Raw genomic sequence first — 18,538 nt, forward strand, 5'->3', positions numbered from 1 at the left:
TTTCTTGCTCCATGCAGTGACACAATAAACCCTGGAGGGAGAGCTCCACCCCACCCCAACAATCACACAACCCAAATCAGATAACCTGAGTGACTGGGAGCCACCCCGATGACTCCCTGTTGGGGTTTTGGCCTCTGTTCGTGATTTCTGGGGTGGGACGAGGAGGTGAGGTGGACTGAAGATAAAAGGAGGCTTGGTTGGAGCTCTCTAGTCTATCCCACTCCACTGTGGGGTATTACACACACATGTGCACACTCTCACACACAAAACAAAACAGAGATTTCCATGACAATAGTGTTCCAGCCAAAGGGAGTAACAAAGCAGGACGACCACAGTGCCTTTCTCACAGGCCAGGGTACTTGCTCAGTCCTGGCTTGGAGGAATCATCTGTTTTTCTGGTCAGGCCATAAGCCAGAGAAGCCATTTGAGTGACTTCAGAGGGAAGCTGCCCTGCTGGTGGGGCTGTGTAGTCAGCTGAGGAATGAACTGTATGGGATTAGAAAAGACTGGAGGTCAGTTGCTAAAAACATGTTTGCAATATAGAGTAGGTTGTCCTTCCTGTTATTAACTTATTAACTACATTATATCCAATAAGCTAACTGCTAACGTCTTGGAGCTAAAAAGATACTGAGCAACAAAAGGTAGAATTATTCTGTTTACATGGACAGTCAGGGATCATGAATTACAGCGGCTTTGCCAACACAACTGGACAATTCCAATGTGCTGTTCCCAGTTATTCCCAAATTTTGACAGTGAGTCCAAGGATTAATCCTTGGATGAAATTTCTTATAGCGGTCAGGGTGCTGTTGCCTAGCCTGTGGAGGTCTGTGTGGCCCTGCATGGAAAAGCCTCCCCAAACCACCTACTGGTCTTTATGAACAATGTTCCAGGCAACATAATGTTCTCCAGCTTCTCATGACAGATGCAAATCTGTCTCATGTGCTCAGCATGAACCTGCTCTCATCTATGAAAAGCACAGGGCACCAGTGGTGAACTTGCCAGTTATGGTATTCTTTGGGAAATGCCAATGCCAGTGTTCATCCTTGCAAAAAGGAAGAGATCCTGGTCCTGCTGATGGGTTAAAGACCTTCTACAGCCCTGTCCAGCTCTATCGGCATAATTGCCTGTCTCCTGGAATCTCCTGTGCTGTGCTACTGTGCTGGGAGATACAGCAAACCTTCTGGCAATGGCATGTATTGATGTGTCATGCTGGAGGATTTGGACTACCCGTGTAACCTCAGTAGGGTTCAGGTGTTACCTCACGCTACCAGTCGTGACACCGATCCTCGGTAAATGCAAAACCAGTGAAAAAGAGACAGAAAAGATGAGCAGGGAAAAATGTCATTCCTGTTTTGCTGCCCCTCTAGTTCACCCATTCTGAATTTTAACTAACCAGATCGATATCCCAGAAGTTAAAGTGATTTGATGCTTTAATGTGATTAAAAGTGTCCCTTTACTATTTTTGAACACAATATTAAATCTGTTACTATCTCCAAAATCTAACCTTTGCATGTTTTCTTGGGCAGGTCTCTCTTGAAATAGAGATTCTAACCTCAGTGATTTTTATTAAACCTGGATAAATAAACCACAATTAATAAAATAAATAATAAGTATATAATTAACAGACCAGGCTGTAACTAAAACTTTAGGGAATTATCATCATAGCAGAATGAGTGCCAATTTCTAATTGATATCATCCGCACTGTTTATTGTCACACGCTGGGCAGCACTAAGCAACATAAAACTATCATCTGTTATCTACCAGCTGTTTGTGTGTGAATGAAAGGCCTTTCTACTCTCAGGACCAACTGCTACAACAGGGTTGTGTTTCACTCCTCTGGCCCCGGCCCAGCATGTATCGGCCATACACGTGGCCCACGGGGACCACCTCAAAACCTCCTCTGACATCTGTGGGCAAGTGCAGAGTTGCTGTTTGTGTGTTCAGACTGAATCTTAGGCGATACTTTTACAATACGGACACATGTATTAAGTATCATTTATTTTAGTGCCGCATGCATGCAGTTCATTCCTTCCATTTATCATTATCATTCCAGGAGAGATAAATAAGCAATAAATCAAAATATGACACGTTTGGTGTTTACAACTGCATCAGTACTGCAGGAACTCCCAAAGGAATTTGAATCTTTGCAATAACTCAGTGACTTTCAGTTCCATGTGCCAGGGTCTAAATTAGGTTCTAATGACCTTAAACAGTCCCTGCTTGGGGCCAGTATAAGTACAGAACTTGGAGTTTGGCGGGCAGTGCTGAACACTTCTGATTGGTCAGGTACACATCTTTGTGTTTTTTCACCGCTTACTGGATTCAAGGGGAGCAGCTGCCTGTGAAAATGGCGGGTAAAACCAGCACGGACTAATTTTGACTAATCTTTGCAGGTCTTTGGACTTTTGGAAGGGAGGAGGATATGCAGACAATCATAGTTCTGCAGAACCCCTGCTTACAATTTCAGAGCACTGTGGATGGAAACACAGTGCATTTGTTTAATTTCTGTATCTGCAACCCTGAAGGGAACAAAAATGCTAATCTGACTGTTTAATCATGGCAACAGGGTATGAGCTGCAGAGTATTCATTCAGAAGAGGTCAAAACTCCAGCAGCACACCTGCCAACAGGGTTATAGCTAATCACATCCACATTTATACCATATCCTAGTTTAAATCCTGTCTGGGTTTTATGCTGACGCTGATCAAAGCCACAAAGCTAAATGTGTTGGTGGATGAAGCTGTTCTTTGTACTGTACTGGAAGTTTGGCCTCTTCAAAGGCCGACGTGTGTCACAACTTTCAGCACTGGAGTGGGAGATGTCATGGGAAGGTGGGAACAGCACGCCCTGAAAGGCATTCAGTATCAATACTGAATGCTGGTATTGGTATCGGATCTATACTGGTGCAAGAGGGTCGATACCTTACAGTACCTACCGATTAAGTTCAGTACTTAGCCCACTGAACCGTGTTAATTATTGTTATTCTTTTGGAAATAAAAAAAATATCCCTCAAACATGAACTATGAAAAATGTCCGGCCCTTTTTGTGTTGACTGACCCCAAATCAGCTTCTGCACATTTACATTTCAGGCCTCCAAAAAATTAATTAAAAACTGAAAGGTGTGTTTTGTTGTATTAACTAATTATTGTGGAAATTACAATGATTTATTAGTCAGTGAAATGTGTTCAGAATTTTCAAATGAATGAGGATTCATCTCATAAATCATGACACGCTGCTCGCTCCTATATAAGCTGCCTTTATTTGTTAGAAGTATCGGCAACACTGGCTCTGTATTCCTTGGTATCAGATTGATACCAGAATGAGCATTACCACATAGCACTAGCATCCAGTTTAGGTAAGTTCCTTTGTTGTGTGCTCTTTGCTGTGTGTCGACAACTGCTGGAGTCTGTAGATATTGTAACCTGAATAAAATCCAAAGCAAACAAAGTGACTCAGAGCCTGCGTATAAGAACTAAAGCCAATGTCAACACAGTCCAACTCAGTCCCTTATTGAAGGTTAACACACAACGTTATGCTGTTAAACTCAAAGAGGCTGGAAATAATGCTGACTTAACTAGTTGAAGCTTTCATTATGAATTCACTTTATCTACAAGTTTTTAATAAAAGACTGGTCAAGTTTTGGACAGAAAAGGAGAAGATCATTTCTCCTCAAACAAGCAATTTTGCCAAAAATTCAAGTCCATGTCTTTGCGTGTTTTTCAGATTTGGCAACTTTGACTGGAGGAAAAAGGGTGCGTGTGCGTGTGTTTGTTCTCCAACTCTGCATGCACAACAAAAATCTGATGTGTCACTTTTTCTAGCCCCGTGAAATCGCAGTTGAACTTCAAGCATTTCTTTTCTTTTTTTAATGGTATCTCAAGAATGGTAACGCCTTCCTCCCTCCATTCTTGTAGGGCTTTTGGGAGGGAGGAGGAGCCAGCTTGTTCCAAACCAAGCAATTCTTGGCTTACTTTCTTCAACCTGGTCAAAACTTAAAAAAAGGAGTCCTGCTTTAAGAAACATCTTTAGGTTAAGATTGTGAAGCAGGAAGAGGGGATCTTGTGGTTACAGAGAAACAGCCTCTGCTGGGATACAATCAGATCTGTGGGTGGTGTCCACTTAGCATCAGAAGAAGGAAATGATTTCTCCCACAAAGAGGGTTTGCATGTTTTGGCAGCAGTGCTGAGATCTACAACACCGCAACCTTTTTGGTGCCAGAACTAAAATTCCTTCTCCAACAAGTTTGTTATCAACACTACAGGGCAGCACATACCCCAGTTTGAACTTAGGGGTTGGCTCGACACACACACACCAATCCAGATTCCTTTTCATCATTTCCTTTTCAGTTTCTTCAAGTTTGTTTTCTAAACTTCTTTCGGTTTTGGGGAAGTTATTTAGCAGTCCTCATTTTTTTCTGTATTCCTTTAAAAAATACATTTATCTTGCCAGAGCGCGCGACTTGTCATGCGCGGCGCTCCTCTGAGTTATGACCTAAGCACACACATGTGGAGGGACAGCTGTGCCAGGTAGCTTATGAAACCTGCGTGACGTGAGCTCGAATCCGAGCTGCAGCGGACCAATGAGAAGCCGGGAGAAGACAGCAGAGCACATGAAACGTAAGGAGCTCGGAGAAAGCATGAATGCAAAGGCCATTCACTGGAAAGAGTGACGGATGGAGACAGAGCGGGATTTTGAATGTGAGCTCACAAATTCAGGAACACTTCAGCCCTCCACACTGGCCACCTGCACCCTAACGCCACCTGGTGGCCAAAAAGGGAAACATTTCAATTCAATTTTATTTATATGGGCCAAATCACAACAACATAAGGGATCAGTCAAGGAACTTCTCTCTGCGGTAATCTCGTTAAAAAGAAAGTCTCTTTGTAGAAATCACTTTGTTTATGCCTGTAAATATCAAAACAAGCACATGAGCAGCAATGCAGGATGATTTGATTTCACATTTGTAACTGGCAAACTACTTAGTGGGAAAGTGCAGACTTCCTCTATTCCAGCATGCAGCAGAGTCTGGTTGGCCAAAATGAAATTTAAACGGCTCACTTCTGAAATTCAGAAACATCTGTCATAAACATTTATGTTTATAGTTTTGCTTTATGGTTCAGCTTAGAGCCCAGTGATCCAGTAGTGTCCAAGAGTGTAATAAGCACTAACTTAATATTAATGTTAACTAAATATTAACTAAAGCATGGAAGAAGTGGGGTTACTGGTAACTGTATTTTGCAGTCTTGGCACTTATAAAAGTCAGACAGATTAACGAACACAGGTTTTGTTGCGCAAACATTTTATTTCCATTAGTACTGAGAAATAAAGTCCGAGACATACTGAGGCTTTAAAGGACATTTCTACTGTTCCAGAAACAAGTTTTCTCCTAATAGTGCTATTTATTGTTGTGAATGCACCTGCAGTTTACAGATAAGTTTCATCTCTGACAAAATACACATAGCCTGAATATGAATTGATGCGTGGGGAATGACAGAAATAATAAATAATGAATGAGGAGAGGAGGTGGTGATGAAACCTGCAGTAAGCAGGAAACAGAGGAGTGACGGGCACCTGCACAAACACACACACACACACGCACACGTCATATCTATATCATTTCAGTCTAGCTGAATGTAGTTACATGTACATACAGAATACCTTATGATGCAAAACATGATATACACTCTCCCCTTGCCACTTTATTGGTTATATCTGTGAAATCTATCCATGCCACTGCAACAGCTGTGCCTATTTTTTTCAGTGTTTTTTGACCTCAAAGTATTATGAAAGCATGGGACAAATATCACCCCACAGTATGTGTGTGAGAGCTTTGTAAAAGTGTAAAAGAATCAAAGGCTGAAGTCTTTTACTGGACTGGAATAAATCTCACAGTGTAAATAAAGTGGTCCACGGGTTTAGATTTCAAAATGTTAATAGGGCCCAAAACCGTACTCTAAATCACAATATTTACACATAAAACAGGAAAAGATGCTGCAGGAGGGAAACTAACTTTTCATTTACTCAGTACGCTACAAAAATAGACGATCAATAGAAGAAGAATACTCCATTGTATATTCAGTATATGACTAGAAAAACAAAGCTGTCATTGGTAGACAGCATGAGGAAAAATGTACAGCAAATAATCAAACAGTTTTAAGAAAATAAGTTGTTTAAGTCTTTTTTTTCTTCCTTTTTTTAGTGGATCAAAAGTTGTATCCAGTATTTTTATTGTGCACTTTCACTTCCTCTTGCTGTGTTTCATTTACCTTAAAAAAAATAAGCGTCACAGGTCAGAGTGACCAAAAAAATGCACATTAAAAAGAAGTTTCCAGTTTACAGTAGCACTCCTCTTAGTTTTAGCATACATATATATATTTATAGATAAAAGTTGAAAATAACTTCTATGTATTCCACTTACATATGGAATGCTTAAAAGCGAAACTAGCTTCCAAAGACCTCCTGTCAGCTACCTCTTTAATCAGCATAACCTAACAAGTGGATTGTTATATTTATTATTCCCAGTACAGTACCAAATACACACTGTGTTCTGTTGATCTTATGTGCTGCACAATAATGTTTAATATTTAGTATTTACTGTCATATTCCCATATATCATTGTGATGTTGTTTATTCTATTACTCTTGTTCTCTTCTGCTTGTTTTCTTTTTTCTTTCTCAGCAGGTGATCCAGGTGATTGATATATGCTTTTTTTTTTCTGCCCGTTCTGTTGGTTTTTGTCTTTTGCCCTTCTCCCCCGTCCCTCTTCTCAGCTGTTTCTCTTTCCCTCTTTCTTTCTCCCCTTCTTTCCCCCAGTCAAGTCTGTCCCGTATTCAGCAAGTGAAAATAAAATAAACAATAAAAGGTGAATCAAATGGACCATTACGGCAAGGCTGGGATGGTCAGTTTGGTAAAGTAAATCCGTTGGGCATCTTTCTTTGCCTTTAGACAATAATTCTGATGGCAAAAGAGCCAAACGGGACAGGCAGAAAAAAAAAAGAAAAAAAAAAAAAAAAAGTACCAAATATTATTATAGCCAATATTTTATTCATTTCATAATTGCAAACCCAGGAACTGGAAACATCTCATTCTGAGATGACCTCACACCCGCCTGTCGGCCAATGCGGATGTCTTAAAGTCCAGCATCACTGAAATAACGTCCTGCCTGCGGTCTGCAGACTGTGTAGTGTGTATTTATGCGGTCAGTGCTGTGCCAGTCCAGTAAATATTTACAAGTATTTTGGAAGCATTTAGAAACAATAACATATGGCAGATGATGGCGTGACTCAGAGCTAAATCCAGTTCATTTTGTGTGCGCTGTCACAAGGGTTTGATTATAAACGCCTTTTAAATAAGCGTCTTTTCTCTGTAAAATTAAAGTCAAATCAAATCACAATGAGATTAAAGTTCTGCATTTCAGGGAAACACGTGTATTCAGTCACTAGATGGAAAGCTTGGTACAGCTTTTTTATTTGTGTATTCAGTACAGCAAGTAGACCATTAGCTTAGCTTTGCCTAACGTAGCATAAAGACTAAAAATGAGATGAAACTCGAGACTTTAGCTTTAGTTCGTGCTTTGATCATTGACATGCGATGTAGCGAAATGGTATCAGTCTTTTTATCTGTCTTTTTCAGTAAGAAAGTGAATGAAGGCGTGTTGGCCTTTAAACTAGATTTAGCCCTGAGGTGCAAGGACCTTTAAACAATTAAAACAAAGAGGCAGTTTTCCATCTTCTTGAAAATATTACATTTCATTTCATATTCATCACCTAACACGTTTAGCTTTCCTGAACCAAGAAAATAAATCTGACCAAATCCGGGACTTGAAAATTTCTAACCGCTCACTGAATAATGTCAGCTTACGATAAATATGGAATACACAGACAGAGCACAACCTAAATACTTCTTTTCAAACATATGGCATGTTTATGTCTTAACGTGCGACCTGTGACAAAGAGGAATGGTAAAACTAAAATAAATAGACATGGCCCGAGCACCTGTAGATAAGAAACTGCCTGTTTCTTTGCCAATAAGTATTCAGTGTTTCATTGCCTGAGAATCTGTCCAGAGTTATGCTGAGTTGAGTAAAGGGCTTAAACAAAATTAGCCTCGTATAAACTGCTGCTTTTAATACTGAGAGGAATGATTGGAGGAGACTTCCCAATACTCCCTCTGTGTCCGATCTCAGAGTGCTTCAGACCCAGTACTGGTTCTTTTTCAAGGCCGGGTTTGTTGTCCGACAGTGCTGCAACAGCTCAGGGTCTGCGTCTTTGGAGTCCATCTTGGACATTGGGATGTTATTGGCTGGGTCAGTTTTGCGAAAGGTCTCTGTGGTGGCCACCTCGCCGTTTTTGGGCTTGGATGCTGCCGTCTGGACATTGTGCTTACCCGTCTTGTTTTTGCGAATCAGATAGTAGGCCAAGACAGCCGCCAGTAGCAAGAGAATGAGGATTACCATGATAGGGATGATAATAGGCCAGATGTTACTGCGCTTGGCAGCTTGTGGTCTTCCATATGAGCCAGATCCAGAAGCTGTAGTGGCATCTCCGTGGGGCCAGAGAGGGCTAACTGGAGTGACTTGAGGGATCCCAGGAAGATGATCAATGTCTTTGGAGGGAATCCTCAACAGAGTGACAGGGTAAATTCCAGAGGCATTGTAGGGACCGGTTTGGAAGGAAAGCACACATTCTGCAGGAGGGACCCCGTGAGCTTTGAGCAGGAAGCGAGCCTCATCCTGAGTGGCACCACTAGGTGATCCAGAAGAGCCATTTAAGATTTCCATAGCTACACGACCCTCATCCAGGTCCTTTTGGCTAAACGACTTCACTGAGTCACCTGCGTTTGGGCCTCCAGACTTTACAAACCGAGCACCTCTCGGTTGCTGGATGACAGTGAACGTTGGGGTAACTTTAGTCTTGTTGGCGAGGGAAGTTGCATCTAGAAGCTTTTTATCCAGTTGGACAAGCGCACCCTGGGGTAAGAGAGGATCCCTAGCAATGTTGGCCAGAGGTTGCACAGTGATGTTGAGGACAGAGGAAATGTTAGCAGCCCGGCTGCGGGCTGTAAATGAAACACTGTCTCGGGGTGAAGTGGACTTGACAAAGCGGACACTGACTCGGCCTTCCTTAATCAGTTTCTGGGTAAAAGCAGATGTAGGCTGCCGGTCTACCATGACAGCGGCGTACTTGGGAGCACTTGTGATTTTATAAAGGATGTCCTCCTCAATAGGGCCACCAGTGCTGACCTTCAACATCTCTTCAGTCACTAAGGTCTCATCGTTGCCCTGCTTCACCTTGATCTCAGGGGCTATGTCAAGAAGCAGGGTGTGGGCCAGTACGACGATGTGCAGCATGTATGCTTCGGTTTGGTGTTCTCCATCTGATACTACGAATTCCATGACGCTATCTACAAGGCTGTTGTCACTGTAGAAGCCCACCTCTCCACGATTGACCATCTCTTGTGTGAATTCAGAGATTGCCTCCATTGTGCCTGAGTCAACTAGTCGACCATTGCTAGGTGCTTTGGTCACCTTGAAGTGCACCTCATCTGGAGGACTGTCCTCATCATGAGTGTTAAGTTGTCTCTGGGTCAAGAGGGTCATGGAGCCTTGAAGAACCTCAAAGAGTGTTTCTGTAGTGACTAGTTCAGGGGGGTCTGAGCCCCTCCGTTTGATTGAGATGTTAAAGACTTCCTCCAGGACCACAGACTTAGCAGGTGAGGCCAAACTACGGCCCTCAGACTTAAGACGGGCTCTGAAAGCAAAGCTGTCAGACGAGTCTGCCAGATCATCATGGACATACTCCACCTTTCCTTGAATGACATCTTCTTGCATGAAGGACGGGGTATTACGGGGCAGGTCCTGACCATCCAGCATGATACGACCACGACCGGGGAAACGCTTAATTTCAAAAATGACATCCACTTCCCCTCGGTTTTCTTCTGGTAGGCTAGCCAGAAGGTTTGAAGCATCAAGAATTGAATCATCGATGGTTTTTCTGTGACCCTGCACAATATCCAGACCTAAGCAGAAAAAACACAAACGAAGAGAAATGTTAAATTTAATCCAGTTGTTTTTTCCCCCCCAAAGATACCTACTATCTATTTTTGTCTCTCCTGTTGATATTTAATTATGCAGGAGATTGAATCTGGAATACATTTGGAGAGACAGATGGAGCAGGGGGCTTGTTGTTTTGGCAGCAACAGAAGTACGGCTGACAGGTCCCTTTGTGACTTCAGACTCTTAATAGTAAATTACTGTAAAGAATAAGGAAGAGAATCTAAAATGAAGAACAAGCTGCAACTCACCAGCACACTCCCCAGAAATAGAACTTTTTTTCTTCCCTACTCAGTAACAAACGCGTGGTTGCTGGGTGAATTACAGTATGTTTCCAAAATGTCTGAGCACAGTTTTAATTTGAATTTTTTAACCAAAAACAAAACAACATATCCTAGAAATAGCATCTCTTTTTTGAAATGTATCACTAAACATTTATATGTAAAGTGTGAGAATGACAAACTGCATTCAAATCATCACTGATGCACATTATTTGAATCTTTGTGCTCTCTCCAAAGATATCAGCAATTACAGCATTGTGCTGTATTCACCAACATATTCAGTGACTCTTACAACACTTCGCAAAATGCCAGCTCCAGGATACAATAAAAAAGACAAAAACTATTTTAAAGTGCTGCAGGAACGCTCTGCACTCAAACACACAAAGTAACCCTTTTTACTTTTACAGCATACAACAATGTGTGGTAAGGATAAACTCAGCTAACTAACAGAAAAATACTTGAAATGTCTGTTTGAATAATGACTTCGCTGGAGTCTTCTAATGGTGCTTCACAGATGCAGACTCTCATCTCTGCTTCCTAACATCTGTGCACATGTATTCATAATATGTATGCTTTTGGTAAGTACCAGAGTGATCATTTAGGCAGGCTCTCATTTATCAGTGTGGCCTGTGAAAAAAAACATGCAATTTACTTAATTGAAAGTGTTGCATATGTCCCTCATTTCATCATTTACCTTTGTTCCTCCACAGCTGTGAGGAGATGTTGCTGTGAGCAGCATAATAAGACACGGTTATGGGCAGGATGTGATGGACGTCTGATGCTGACTGGGACAAGAGCTCGATGGTGTCCTTCACTGCCCAGAATGGTTTCTCGGGTAGCTGGTGCTCATAGTAGACAATTCCTGACTCCAGCTGTGCATCAGAGGAAGCGAAAACAGATGGTAAGTTGTTTCAAATAAAACCATTTCTTAATTTGGCGATCACTTCAAAGCAAGTTTTATTTTAGCAGATACTTTATTTATTTATTTCATTCCAACTAACTTTTGTAGAATCTGATAGAAATGTCGAGGATTCATTATCTGACATGTGGCTCACTGCAGTCAGTCACTTGTTTGCTTGACTAACTTTATAGGCAAAGACTGGTATTTTAGCTCGGTAAGATATTTTTATTCGGAGCAGTGGTTTGGCTCAGCTCAGCTGGATTGCCTGAAGTCACTGTTGCCTCTTCTCTCTCTCTCTCTCTCGCTCTCTCTCTCTCTCTCTCTCTCTCTCTCTCTCTCTCTCTCAAACAAACACAGAAAGGTGCACATATGAATTTCTGCATGCAGGAAAAAAGCAAACACACGCTGCCGAATAACTCAAATCATCAAATGCTTTCGGCTTGACGACGTGTTAGATTTTCTGTCACAGTCCAAAAGGAGCAGTTTTCGGGGAAAGAATTTGTTCTCATGCTCGTCCAAGCACGGTCAGATGTCAAGAGTGGAAATGAACAGATAGTCTTGATCCGACTGTTGCCAACACAGCTGCACGTGCGGCGCTGCTAAACTATCGACGCCGTGTGCCTCATAGTCCTAAACCAAAGCCATTAAAAGCTAAAATTAGCATCAGTAAAGTTTCAATATCCTTTATTTTTTGTAATCTGAATATTTGGTTATATAATAATAATAATGCTAGACAAATAAACATAAACGTGGTTATGGAACAGCGGAGCTCTTTGGAATCAAGAACCCCACCCTGATGAAGGGTGTTGCCAAATTGGTTTTAGCCACAAAAAGCCACAGAGATTTTATTATACTCAGAAATCCTTACTTTCTGCCCTTTCCATCTCTGCCCATTGCATGTAGACTTAACAGTCATAAAGGTACAGGCAGAGCAAAGCTGCACACACCTACTCTTCAAACAATATTAAAAGGATTAAAAGGATATCAAAGAAACAAAAACTCCTAATACCAGTGAGACATCACTAGCAACGATGCCCCCTGGTGGGAAAGAAATGTTCATGCTTCACACGTTGTCAGTTTGAAAGAAAAATACATTCAGATTCAACAAACTGCAGTTACAGACATGAACGTGGAACAAACAAAAAAGGGAGTTTAGACAGCATTAGACAGTAAAGCTCATCATTCATGACTTTCAGGGCTAATAACTTTTGAGTTGCTTTCCTTATGAAAATACAGTTATTGCTATCATCATGAATATGCTTCCTATTTAAGTAGTAGATTACAATTAATTTTACAAAAAATACATATACATTTACAAATCATTCCTTATCTGGATCTGTGAAGATGCTGATAGGGAACGTAGGAAGGAAAGGAATGTGGATTGCAAAGTTATCTTCATATTCATTCATAAATATCTAAAAAGAGCATTATTAAATGCTACGTCCAGTTGAACAGAATCAACTTTTTGGGAGAGCGTTATTAAATTCTCCCCAAAACAGTCCAAATAAACCTTTGGAGACAAAGTTAGATCGGGAATCCTGAGGTGGAGAAGAGGGATAGTAGATTTACTGGACAAAGGATGTTGAACAGACAGGAGGAAAAGAAGGATACCATTCATGGATGGAGTAAAGGAGGACAGAGGGCTGGTGTGGCAGAAGAGGTGTTCTCAAATCTTGTTTGAACATTTGCTAAAACTGGACAGCATTGTTGCTTGGTTAACAGCAACCGACACCACTAATTTGTTCCTTGGAGCCAAAGTACAAACTGAAACATTTAGTGCCAGCAATCAGAGGGCTGTACAAGAGGCTGGTTTTCAGGAAGCAAAAACAACACCGAAAAATCAGCACTATTGATTGTCTGAGAACATTTAATACAGCAAGAAGACATTTTCTATCATGTCAAAAAGGTATGGGCGTATGCAGAGGAAATAAAACTGTACATAAAACTGCACAAGTTGATCCTGTGCTGCCAGCTTGTGCTGATAGGATTAGCTGTCTTACACGCATGGAAGCAGTTTTATGTCTTATATCTCCCATGTGCGCTTGATGGTCTGTGCAACAGATGAGTGACGTGCCTTTTACAGCTGTCACTTCTTAGACACGCTGACCTGCTATTAATAGTGATGTTAAATCTCAAAGTAAAGAGGATTTACTCTGCAAAAAAGAACAGAAACACATATTTTCACTGAACCCCAAAACTCTAAAAGTAATTATTAAAAGGAGATAACATTAAAGGATCTAACGTACATTTTAGTTTCAATTTCATTTCATGGTTTATTATGTCGATCTATATCTCCCTGCTAACATAAAATCATTTACAACTTCTGATAAACAGAAAGAAATGTCTCCTAAAGGAAACATATGCCAGAAATGCACATTTCGCAGCTCCCGCAGAAAAAGCAATCACCTGTGATTGTGAGAATTGACTAATTTCCTCGTACTGGTTCCTGTCATTGGCCAGGATGAGTCTTCCCAAACGAGGCGGGCGGAAAAGCAAGTAGCTTATCTCATTTCCATCCCCACTGGTTACAGCCCCCACATTGGCGCTTGTGATGGGCTGCCTTGTTCCTGTGAAAAGACAAACACACACACATAGACAAGCGGTCCTCTGATGAGTGCTGATGACTCTACTGAATGTGGCCTCTTTGCAGTCTAGTTCAGCTTGTAAAATTACAGCCCCAAACTTTAGAGGTTACTTTAACTCATGCACAGGGCAGATGAGCTTCCTGATGCGGAGAGCATGAAATGTGTCAGATGGAGCCACGTTTTAAATACACTATTGTCTGATTGTTTCATCTGCTCAGAAGCACAAACAAAGGAGAAAGGTGCCATATTTCTGGATTTTAATGTTCACAAATCATCATGACTACTCCTGTAGCCTCTCTGCTCTGTGTATGTGTGCAGCTCAGTCTGCTGTTGGTTAAAACCAGACCTTATAGAAGGGGTGTCAAACATGAGGCCCGGGGGCCAGAATCGGTTCGACAAAGACTCCAATAAGGCCCACTGGACGAATGTGGAAAATGTGAAAGAGTATACATTTTGGACTCTTAACTGTATTGTCAGATGTTTTTAGAGCCAAGCGATTCATACTACACCAAAGTAATTAAGTAACAAAAAAACAATGCCATGACAGAAATGTTGCTGTTTTTTCAGTCTGCTATTGAACAATCGACAACTTTTTTTCTTACGATTCGAGCACAAATAACCTACTACAGCAGCATTTCTTTGTCATGTATAAAAAGTGTAAACTGTATTGTTGAAACTGCAATGTCTCATGGATTAAATGCACTGATGAACTTCTTTATACTGACAGAAAGGGGTGTTTCACTGGCTCGATCCACTTAAGATCAATCATATGTGGCCCATGATGTAAAATGAATTTAACACAGACAGGAAGGCAAAGGAAATGGAAATAGCATGGACCCAGCAAGCTGTTACTGGCTGAGGGATTCACACACACCCACACACTTCCTAAAGAGTGTAAGCCCAGAAGCATCCCAAACAGCAAAATATGAAAAAAGTAAGAAGATTACACCTCAGAAGTTCATAATTGAAAAATGTTGTTTTTTAGGAACATCCTGTGTATTACACGTTAAATAAGTTTTCCACACACTTTTATTCTGTGTGTTATAAGTCTGACTAACAACCAGTTCTTAAAATAAAGGTTGTCGACGTAACTATACTGTGTGCGTGACTGCGCATTCATCATCATGGTTATCTTTCTATCATTGTCATCTTCAGAAGGTTTTTTTTTTTTTTTTTTTGGCATCTTACCTGGAAATACCATGAGGTTCGCCTGCGTTACCATGGTGATGGTGTGTGGCCTGGCTGTGACGACAAATTTGTAGAGAGGAGACGTGTGCTCGCCGTCTGTCACTGTGAAACTGAAGCTGCCAGAATCCTCACCTGGAGCAGAACAGATTGCACAGTTTTAACGGGTCACTTGTTAAGTTCGAGCTTTGAATCTGCTTTTGTTTGTTTCTGCCCCTTTTTTGTCTCTCTGAAACTTTATTGTCTTTACACTTGAAAAGGCAGAACATTGTTTAAAGCTTGCTACACCTTTATTGCCTTGTTAGAACGTAAAAAAAAAACACCACGTATTTGTCACAATAAGGTACAAATAAATATTACATGTACTACTTATTTAATTATTTTTTTTACAACCTAGCCACAGTATATCTCTGGGGTTTAATTGGCCTATTGATCAATACCAGTGACATTCTGATTACATTACAAGTTTATTGAGATTTCTGCTTGGAGAAACATAAAGACCTGTGTTTCAGCTCGTCGTGTTAGCAACACTCTGAGGTAGACGCAAATAAAGGTCACAGAGTAATCAGCGTGTCAGCGGAGATACAGCGTGATCGAGCACTTAACCTCTAATTCTAATGATCTCACCCTCGTGGACGAAGACGACCTCGCCTTTGTTTACGTGAGCCTGCGTAAAATTTAGGATCTCATCATCAGGCGCCTCTTTCAGTGCAACCCTCCCATTGATCGGCATTTCAACGTTGTAAACCAGTTCCTCTGCGGGAGTGTCAGCGTCCTCAGTGCTCAGCATGCTGGAGGTGATATCAGCTTCCTCACCAGCAAAAACCTGTGAAATACCAAAGACAACAGGAGAGAGAAACACAGTTAAAGACACTTTAGGGGTTGGGGAAAAACATCAATACAGTATCATGATATTTTGTGCAGTATTTTTATTTAATATATGAAAATACATACATAAATAACAAATAAAAATAAGAGATGGATAGATGGATAGATAGATAGATAGATAGATAGACAGACAGACAGACAGACAGACAGACAGACAGACAGACAGACAGACAGACAGACAGATTGATTGATGGTAAGTACAAAAAGAAAACCCAGCCTATCCGTGAAACATAAAGCAGCCAGCTCCAAAGTAAGAATTTAAAAGGTTAATTATTTCTCCATGGCAGTCTGCACACGCCTGTTATCAGAAGATGGAACACAGCAGTGCAGACTGAATGACTCTCCCTAGGTGGAGGGCCCTTAATGGACTTCTAATGGTCGGATGGCTGAAAAGAGCATTAATTGAAAGAAATGGGCCAGATCTCTAGAAAGACATTCCTAAATAGCTGGAATCAGTTGGGAGAGTGTGCTTAGGGTGCCTTGCAGTGAGAAGTAAATATCGATCTAGAAAGCCACTCACCCTTCAATACCACACTCCCTCTTTTTACAGACCCGGGATAAAGACCAGAAAGCCTCTGGGCAGAGGAAAAGAGGACACTTCGGTGGTAGATGTTAATGTGGTAAGTGTCAGTCAGTGGGAGACAGAAAGCGACAGATCCTAACAAAGCACAGACTCAGTGACCAGAAACTGGTAATCGAACTGGGGAGGACACAATTATTGCCCTCTGAGGACAAAACAGAACATGTGATCACTGTTTAATACGTGAGGTCAAACCAGATATGCATTTCCTCCTAAAACGAAAATCATTCAGTAACGCAAGGATCACTTACTTTAACTGATTCAATGCTGTAATTGCAAATTTCAGTGCGCTAAACAGCGTCTCTTAATAAAAAAAATTATCCATAGTAGAAGGAGACTGGGCACATCTGACTGGACCTGGTTTTTCAAATCTGTCTGTCAGTGTCACATAAAGTCTCGGTATGAATTTCTGGGTGGAAGTGCAGATTAAGACACACTGACAAGAACACAGCCAAAGCCTGGAGAGCGTTTTGGTGAAAAAAAAAAAAAAAAAAAGACAAACTATCTCGATGGGATTCTTTTCTAATGAGGATACTACCAAAGGAGAAAAAAAAGAAATAGTTGCTCAGCTTCTGTGACCGATTTCTCTGTACAGATTAATGGTGGCTGTTTATCAGAAACCCTGTTGCTAATGGACGATGTCTAAAGAGAAAACTGATGCTACTCTTTCTGCTATTATCACAGCCATGGTACTAAAATCTTTTAGTAAAGTGTCTACACTGCTTTCACATCTTCTGTTTTTTCATGAGGATTCAAAAACACACCACCAAATATTGTAAGTAAGGCATGGCACACAAACAGTTTCAGGTCTTAAAGTGGGATTTAGTTTTACTCTAATAGCAGGTGAAACTCCTAAATTAATAGTTAAGTTTATGCTGTAGGCAATTCACACATTTAAAACCAATACTGCTTTATGGTAGGAAACACTCTTAATGAAATATAAAGGATTATTTGCAACAAGATGAAGGGCCTGTGAGAGTGTAACTGGGTGCAGTAGTGCTTTTAGCATGCTCACACTGAATGTGGCAGACTACAGATGTTTAGCAGGTCTTCTGGTATAATACTGACTGTGCATGCTTACTAGGTTTGGTCTCAGGGTTTATGTGTTTCTCAATGGAGGGTCCTTTATGGGCTCATTTTAGTTTGGGTAACTGTTTGGATTTGATTCGTTACAGAGTTTGAAAATGTTGATTCCTTTTTTTGACTTAACATACTAATAGTGAGCTGGATTACTATGAATAGTCCTGAGTTTTCATTTATGTCTTTACTTCATCTACATGATTTTTGTAAACAGTTTCTGTTTTATGATGTTTTGGGTCATGATTTTATTGTTATTCTAACATGAAATAGATTTATTTGTACTGTTCAGGTTGGTGTCTCGGTTTCAAAGAGTTACTGATACAAGTTTACAATTTACTCTTGTGGTAAATTTTAGCATATAGGAAAGCTATATGCTAACAATGCCATACCGCTGTATTTAAAACTAGGTTCTTTACTGCTGTTGTTTGTATTGACAACATGTAAGCCTATGGGGAATAATATATAAGGATTCTTTTATTATGACTTTGTTACAGTAACAGGTCATAACCATTTAAATACAGAACAATTTCAGTAGCTGTACAATCTCCCAAAGTGTTTTTCTTTTCTTCTGGAAAACAAAATTAAATTAATATTCCCTTAATATTCGTTACAAAACATTCTAATGAATTCTGCTAAATAAAGAAATGAATTCCATATATGCACTACATAATTATGTCAAGTATATGGGTCTTGTCTCTTTGTCTAATATATGTATTTTGGCAACTTCCTGTTTTTATTTTGAAAGTTTTTTTTTTTTTATCATGTTCTGGGTTAGTTTTGCTTCCTGTCCTCCCATTTGCTGGAATTTACATTAAAGGCTTCTGTTACTGATGTCAAGCTAGCTCATGTGTTCACTGGACAAATTAAAATAATATGACTGTCAATAGAATTTAAGCAGTCACAGGCAGAAAATCATCTTTAGTAAGATGTGTACAAAATAATTTGCCAATTGAATCTATTTTTCTCCATATTCTCCAGAAATGTGGC

At 40.5% G+C, this 18,538-nt stretch overlaps 1 protein-coding gene across 1 annotated transcript in view; it reads right to left on the reverse strand.

Annotated features, from left to right (window-relative positions):
- Positions 1–5,282: 5,282 nt before the first annotated feature.
- The window catches only part of cspg4 (chondroitin sulfate proteoglycan 4), a 76,710-nt gene continuing 63,454 nt past the window's right edge, over positions 5,283–18,538 (reverse strand). Inside the window, exons 7-11 of the mRNA XM_082541727.1 lie at positions 15,631–15,829; positions 15,007–15,138; positions 13,640–13,800; positions 11,027–11,204; positions 5,283–10,017 (exon numbers count right to left, since the gene is read on the reverse strand). Of these exons, the coding sequence (XP_082397853.1) occupies positions 8,192–10,017; positions 11,027–11,204; positions 13,640–13,800; positions 15,007–15,138; positions 15,631–15,829 (2,496 nt within the window). The 3' untranslated portion in view covers positions 5,283–8,191. The remainder of the gene's footprint in view (positions 10,018–11,026; positions 11,205–13,639; positions 13,801–15,006; positions 15,139–15,630; positions 15,830–18,538) is intronic.

The sequence above is a fragment of the Aulonocara stuartgranti genome (assembly GCF_965226115.1).
Source record: "Aulonocara stuartgranti genome assembly, chromosome: 7".
NCBI lineage: Eukaryota > Metazoa > Chordata > Actinopteri > Cichliformes > Cichlidae > Aulonocara > Aulonocara stuartgranti.